Consider the following 7442-nt stretch of genomic DNA (forward strand, 5'->3'; position numbering starts at 1 on the left):
CCTTATTCTGAAGAAATATATCTAATTCCCTCTTAAATATATTCAATGAGCCTGCCTCTACTGCCCTCTGTGGCAAAGACATGTTCGCCCTCTCTTGGTGTAACAATGAAATATCAGGTCCATTGGAATAGAGGTTAAACCACAAGCTTTTGAACCAAAGACAAGACTGCTACCCACATATTCACAATGGACAACTTGCTTCGGATTATTCCATTACATGACCCATTTGCTTCCACAGAGTTGCCAAAGGCTAGGATGTGTTGAGCAGCGGGAAAACGGAGACCCAAGGCAAAATCACGTGATGAAATGGAATGGAAGATTCTAAAATTCAACAAGAACCTAAAGCAACCCTATATTATAAATAATTTAGGAGTTAAAACACGAAAATCTGCAGACGCTGTGATTGTAGTAAATCGCTGGAGGAAGTCAACAGGTCTCGCAGCGTTTCTGTGTTTTTATAATAAAGAACCATTTTTTTTCCTCAGGGAGAATTCTTTGCTCCTTTGATTATTTTCCACATTGAGCAATACCAAATTAGGGTTAGGGTAATAACTATGATCAAACTTTTGAAAACTGAATTGGTCACGAACGGATTAAGCTGCTTCTTCTCCACTGAGGTCACCTATTTGTAAATTCAGGACAATGGTTGGATGATGTTTATAGGTTGACGTCAATACACATAAACACAATTATCTTACAAATATTGGATTTCCCCCAAATAACTTTCAATAAATAGTGGCCAATAAAGAGGTGGAGGAGATTAAAAACGACTCCGACTTCTGGACGACCATGGGACCTTCTCCAAGTCAGTGGACAAAGCCCCCCGTTATCTGTTCAGTCTGATTTCAGAGAGTTTGCATGAAGTGGGAATTCTCATTCCGTTCCGTCTCTTTCCCTGCAGGTTTTCGCCTCCTGTTCCTGATGCTGTTTGGAAGAGTCGCCGCTTTGCCCGTGACCGACTCCATGGAAAGGACGGGGGGATCACCTGCACCCGCCGTGCCCTGCGCCACCTGCCCCTCTCTGGCGCTGCAGATCCGGAGCACAGCGGCAGAACTCCGTGACGCGCAGGTGAGTGAGTGCGAGGAGGGAACGCGCTGGGAACCGAGGCGGCTGCAGCCTTGGGACGGACTGGTTCTCACTCGCCCATTCGCCTTTCTTCCCCGCCAGCTGTGTGACTATTTCGCCTTCTGTGACGGAGACGAGGGCTCGCTGCTGACATATGAATTCAACCTGCCACAAATCCGAGCTCAGGACAGATGCACAAAGATCAGTTTCCAGAAGGTGAGCAACTTCACAGTGGATTCAGATTCGACTTGCACGGTTTAATGTTTCTCTGAAACATTGAGTGCAGTTGTGATCTGAGCGCTGACAGCTACAGAATAATGCCGGCTGAGATCAGTCTCACAGCTTTTGGAACAGTGTTGCCACCGTGTCGCGAAGGTCCAGCCATTCAGATGGTGCAAGACCACCTCCGAGAGCTGAATGAACGCTACTACCCTTGATGATCCTATTCCAGTGCAGTTAGCCATTGACTGGAGTTCATGGACAGCAAACAGCGGGCTTTGATATTGCAAGCAACATGTAGGAGAGAGTCACTTGGTAGCGCTGTGAATACAATACCATAACTTTTCCTGCAGTAGACAGCCTTCATACCCGTTGCGGATATTTTTTAAAGGTGACATTTTAGCTTGGGGCCAAATGGACAACATGATGCTGCAATTCGCGTTGGCGATTCGATAGATAGAACAAAGGATGCTCAACTGATTAATTCCTGGGTTGAAGAGATTATCCTGTGAGAGGAGATTATTGTAGAGTTTGGGAAAATGAGAGGTGACCTCGTTGAAATGAGCAGAATTCTTACTTGAGAGGGTAGATGCAGAATTGATGTTTCATCCAGAAGGGGTGTCTGTAGATTAGGCGGGCGGAGCGTATCGATGTCTCCGAATGAAGGGGCTAACCAGTCAGGACAGATGTGTAAATGTTTACACCACACAGTGTGAACCTTTGGAACCCTCTCCTCCAGAAGCTCAATTATTAAAGATATTCCAGAGACAGATTGATAGATTTCTGGACATTGAGGGAATCAGGGGATTTGAGGTTAATGCACACAATGGCATTGAAGTAAATATTCAGCCATGATCTTTTCGGGTGGCAGTGCATTCTTGGGAAGCTAAATAAGATCCTGCTTCTTTTTCTTGCATCTTAATGAACATCCACATTAAATTATAAATGTATATATGAACCAAATCCACTTTGATGATAGAGTATCCTCATTAGCCCCACGACACTGTAATTTTGTCAAATGCTAGAAAACATTCATTAATAAGCATTCTAATTTCCTTGATAATCTTCCTTAGTTTGAAGCACTTACACCAATGTGTGGAGTTTACACATTCTAACTTTGATGGTGTGAATATCCCTGGGTGCTCTCAATAGTATTTGGGTCGGTAGGTTAATTGCCTATTGTAAATTGGTCCGACTGTGTAGGTGAGTGGTAGAATCTGAGTGGAGCTCTGGGGAAAATAAAATGGGATTCATATAGGATTAGTGTAAATGGACCCATGATAGTCGGAAAGGCTTATCTAGGTGCTGTATGACTCCAGCCATTAACACTGCCATGCTGGTGAGTGAGGCCTGTAGAGAGAGTAATGCACTTTGGTATCCAATTGTCATGGGTTTTGCAAGAACATAACAATGAAATACACTAAACTTTCATTTTACTGTTCTTTTTAAATAGGAAACATGCCTCAAAGCAATTGCAGCAGGTCTCCAAAACTACAACTCATTCTTATTGTTGGTGGAAACATCATTCATAAGCTCAAACGATCAAATGACATGGATGCGATCTAGCACCCAGCACCTGGCCGAACAGGTGATACACCAGGTATGTGTAAATTGAACCAGTTACTAAACAGCCTTTTATGGTCACAGAATCTAAAAAGTCAAATCACCAACCTTGCTGTTCCCTTTATATTTCAGTTAAACGTTGAATTTGGCGTCCGTGATGGGAGTGAGAGCGAGAGGGAGCTGGAGGTTTCTGCATCAGATTTGGTGTCAAAAACAGAGTGGAACAGACAAGTGAATGTATACGTCATCCTGCGAGACTTCACACGGTTCATGGAGAAAGCATCCCGAGCCCTTCGTTTCATGAGTTCAGTAATGGATTTGTGAACAAGGTCAACAAAACCCTCATTGTATGAACGTTATAGTTCAACATAGGATACAGAAATCTACAGTCAGTGGATGAATGTTTGTTCTGTAAAAGAACTGAATAGATTGTGCAAGTGCCCTGCACTATCATTATTAATTTAATTCCTTTTTGTTGCACAGTTTTAATTATAGTAATTGTTAAAGGGGTAATTATCAGCTTCATAAAATTGTTAAGAAACATTTGCATATATCATGGAACAATTTGCAATGTCAAATTATTGAAACTAATAGGAGGTATTTTCAGTGAATCCATAAGAACAAAAATGATTCCCACCGTCCTCTGATTAATAATCCCTTTCTAATTCAATTATATTGTCAACATATTGTTATGAGCCCAGAGGACCCCAAAACCCAGCAGCAATAGATATTCACCAAGACAAATGGTTACTTAAACAAAAGTTGCTTTTAATTATCTTTAAACATGAAAACAGGATCAAACTTTATCTTATCACTATTAACTTAATTAACCTAACTTAACCCCCTTCTAATTCTAAGCCCACATGTATGTGATGTTATGTCAGTTTAGAAAAGTTCTTTGATTCATAGTGCAATCACAACATAATCTGTCACATATAATTTAATATTTTATTTTAATGCTTATGTTAAATATTTATTACCTAAATCTAATTTTAAAAAATAATTTAATTTATTAAATACATTGTAACTATGCACTTATCAGTTTAACATCAGATTGTAAATATATTATTTTGTATTTCCATTAAATATCTAATTTTATTTATCCTTTGGCCTAAAACATGGACCGTTCTCTCTCCAACTGATGCCACTTTACCTCCTGAATTCCTACAGAAGATTGTATTTGGCTACATCTTATAATTTTGATTGTAATAATTGATCTTCTGCATTCTGTGGCTCATGGCAATAATAACTGTTACAAATTAAACATGATCACTGCTCTTAATTGTGTGAGGATATGTTTGCTTTTTTTGCAAAAGAGAAAATAAAATTTTCCAGTTCACTCATAATGTAGTCTGTTTAAAAAAAAAACATTAAGTGAGTAGAAGACATATAGTTAAAATGCAATTGCTATTTTCATAAATGACAAGAATTTCTGGGGGTCACTGTAGTACGTACACGAAGAGACAAGCTGTTTCTGAGGTCCTATGGGTGTTGAATAATTTCTAAAGTAATAAGTCAAGAGTAGTACAGGTTATACCTTCTGGCATGGCAATTTGACACCAACAACGAAGGAAGTGCAAGTGGACAGATTGTGATGTCAGTCAGAGTGCAGCACTGGTTTGATAGCAGGGCTGCTAAATTGATGCTCAACATTCTCACACTCTCTTAGCCTTGCACAACTCTACACAAGATCAGCTGCAGAAAGAATTTCCCTTGTGTGCTTTTTGAAAAACACCTTCGGGCAACTTGGTAATTGATTTCTGTTGTCTGTGCTGATCCTGCACAAACATCTTCATAAGGAGTGTCATACAGATGTTATAGGATTCCTTCCCAATTACTCAACGTGCTGGCAGTTTCCATATATGGTTGCAGTAGAACATATTACAGCACAGTATTGACCCTTCAGCCCACAATGTTGTGCCAACCTACATAAACCTACTCAACACACTAAACCTTCCTTACCTCACCCTCATAATACTCTATTTTTCTTGCATCCATGTACCTGTCCCAGAGTCTTTTAAATTTTCCTATAATACCAGCCTCTTTCACCACCTCACCTGGCAATGCATTCCAGACACCCACTAATCTCTGTGTAAAATATTTACCCCTAACATCTCCCCTAAACTTTCCTCCCTTCACCTTAAAACAAATGTAAATGTCCTCTGGTATTTGCTACTGTCACCCTGGAAAAAAAAGATGTTGGGTGTCCACCCTATCTATGCCTCTATAATCATGTAGACTTCTATTAAATCAGCTCTCATCCATCTTCACTCGAAAGAGAAAAGCCCTAGCTCTGTTAACCTTTCCTCATACGACACATACTCCAATCCAGGCAACATCCTGGTAAATCTCCTTTACGCTGTCTTCAAAGCTTCCCCATCTTTTCTGCAATGAGGCAACAAAACTGAATACAGTAATCCAAATGTGGATGAACCAGAGTTTTATAGAGCTGTAACATTACGTCATGATTCTTGAACACATCCTCTGACTAATGAAGATCAGTATGCCAAAAGCTTTTTTAACTACCCTATCAACCTGCATGACAACCTTAAGCTCCTTCATGGCTTCACCCTCATTAGCCAAAGGTGGATCATGGAGTACGGCAATCAGTATGGCCTGGGCAGGTAGAACGTTCTGAATTTCATCAGGAAGTACTCTATTTCTGCTGAACAAAGGGTCTTCACAGCAGAGCCATTGGTGCACATCGTTAATGTAAATGCACAATCCCCTCCTCGAGTCTTACCAGAAACAGCACTGTCTCTGACTGCCCTGAATGAGATAAGGCCATCCAGCTGGATTGCTGAGTTTGGAATTGTGTCCCGGAGCCATGTTTCTATAATCACCAGAGCACAGCAGCCTTCCGGTTCTCTCTGGTTCAGATGCAGCCTCAGGTAATCCATTTTCTTGTCCAACGATCTTACATTTGAGTGTAAGATTGTCAAGAGCACAAGTCTGAAGGGGTTAATTCAGTTTAACTCAGTCAAACCTTGATGCCAGCCTGTTTTCCACGCTTTTGCCTTCTCCAGCAGTGCTTCCGATGTCCTCCCCCACATATCTCCTGCGATCTTCTCCGCAGTTTGCAGCTGTCTGTGTTCCCTTCCTAAGTACGTTTAAACCACACAAAATCTTACCAATCAGATCCGTTAATTTGAAAATCCAGTTTGTGTTTTGAATCTTGATGATAGACACAACATAGCCATAGCGGGTTGGAAATTTCACCATTGAAAAGAACGAAAGTGGTTGCTGCAAACAATTCATTTAGGATTTCCTTTACCTCCTCTTCCTCCAGGTACCTGTTCCCTCCTTTATCCTTAAGTAGCCCACCTTCATTCTCATCATACTCTGTTTTTCACCTATGCATAGAATACCTTAGGGTTTTCCCTAATCCTTCTTGACAAGGCTTTCTTGCCCCCTCTAGCTCCCCTAAGTCTTTTCTTATGTTCCTCCCTGCCTACCATATGATTCTCATGAGCCCTTCCTGACTTTTACTTCCTGAACATCCTTCCTCTTAACCAGCTGTATCACCTCTTTTGTTAACCATGGTCCCCATACCCTACTATCTTTTCCCTGTCTCGTTGGAACAAACTATCCGGAACCCCTGTTGTTGTGAAATGACATGAAAAAGTGAAAAACTAGGTGGGTGAGTTCATAAGTTGCAATGATACAATGAATGATGGGGTTGTGGACAGTTGAAAGGGTTATCATAGAATACAATAGGATTTAGATCAGTTCCGGATATGGGCAGAGAAATTGCATATGGACTTTAATTTGGCCAAGTGTGAGGAGTTGCACTTTGGCAGGTCTAATATAAGGGAGATGTATACAGTTAATGGCTTGAAAGCATCGATATGCAGATGGATCTGGGGGACCCAGGTTCAGAGCTCCTTAAAAGTGGTCATGCAAATAAATAGGGTGGTGAAGAAATCCTATGGTATGCTTGGGTTTACTGCATAGGGCATTGAGGATAAGGAAGTCTTATTGTAGCTGAATAAAATTTTGATTAGGCCGCAATTGGAATTCCATGTGCATTTCTGGTCACCCAATTACAGAAAGAATAGAGGGGCTTTGGAAAGGGTACAGGAGGTATACCAGGATGCTGTCTGGTTCGGTGGGTATGAGTTATGGGGACAGACTGGACAAATCTCTGGAGCATAGGAGCTGAGGGGAGGCCTGAAAGAGATTTATAAAATCATGAAAGTGGACAGTCAGAATTTGTTCCCAATGTTAAAAGCTTTGCATACTAGAGGACATGCTTTCAAGGTGAGCGTTATGAAGTCAAAGAGAGAGGTGCAGAGCATATATTTCACACAGAGTGCCTGGAATGGGCTGCCAGGTGCAGCGATAGAAGTAAATACCACAGTAGCATTTAAGAGGCTTCTAGATCAATACATGAATAAGAAGGGAATTGGAGGAATATAGCAGCAGAGTTTTAATTTGATTTGATTTGGACATTAAATTTGGCTCAGATACTTGGGCTGATGACCTTGTTACTGTACTAAACTGTCCCCCATGATAGGCTCATTCAGAAAGTCAGGAGGCATGGATACTTGGCTGTGTGGATTCGGAAGCTTCTTGTCCATGGAAGGCAGAGGGTG

At 41.1% G+C, this 7442-nt stretch overlaps 1 protein-coding gene across 2 annotated transcripts; it reads left to right on the forward strand.

Moving 5' to 3' along the window:
• Nucleotides 1-722: 722 nt before the first annotated feature.
• On the forward strand, nt 723-3867 carry LOC138753244 (interleukin-6-like). 2 transcript variants are annotated; one of them, XM_069916032.1, is made up of 5 exons: nt 723-805; nt 902-1068; nt 1168-1281; nt 2738-2884; nt 2980-3867. In XM_069916032.1, the coding sequence occupies exons 1-5, from the start codon at nt 790-792 to the stop codon at nt 3169-3171; spliced, it is 636 nt and encodes a 211-aa protein (XP_069772133.1). In that variant the 5' UTR covers nt 723-789; the 3' UTR covers nt 3172-3867. The 2 variants fall into 2 exon arrangements, with proteins under 2 accessions (XP_069772133.1, XP_069772123.1); XM_069916022.1 differs by having other exon boundaries at nt 805-1068.
• The last annotated feature ends 3575 nt before the right edge of the window (nt 3868-7442 follow it).

Source organism: Narcine bancroftii, chromosome 1 (genome assembly GCF_036971445.1).
Source record: "Narcine bancroftii isolate sNarBan1 chromosome 1, sNarBan1.hap1, whole genome shotgun sequence".
Taxonomy (NCBI): Eukaryota; Metazoa; Chordata; class Chondrichthyes; order Torpediniformes; family Narcinidae; genus Narcine; species Narcine bancroftii.

Bases quoted from the DNA above. Each gene is read 5' to 3' on its own strand.
- LOC138753244 (XM_069916022.1), top strand. From the start codon at position 859: ATGAAGTGGGAATTCTCATTCCGTTCCGTCTCTTTCCCTGCAGGTTTT. The intron at 1,069-1,167 runs GTGAGTGAGTGC...CTTCCCCGCCAG, and splicing joins CAGAACTCCGTGACGCGCAG to CTGTGTGACTATTTCGCCTT. The intron at 1,282-2,737 runs GTGAGCAACTTC...CTTTTTAAATAG, and splicing joins CAAAGATCAGTTTCCAGAAG to GAAACATGCCTCAAAGCAAT.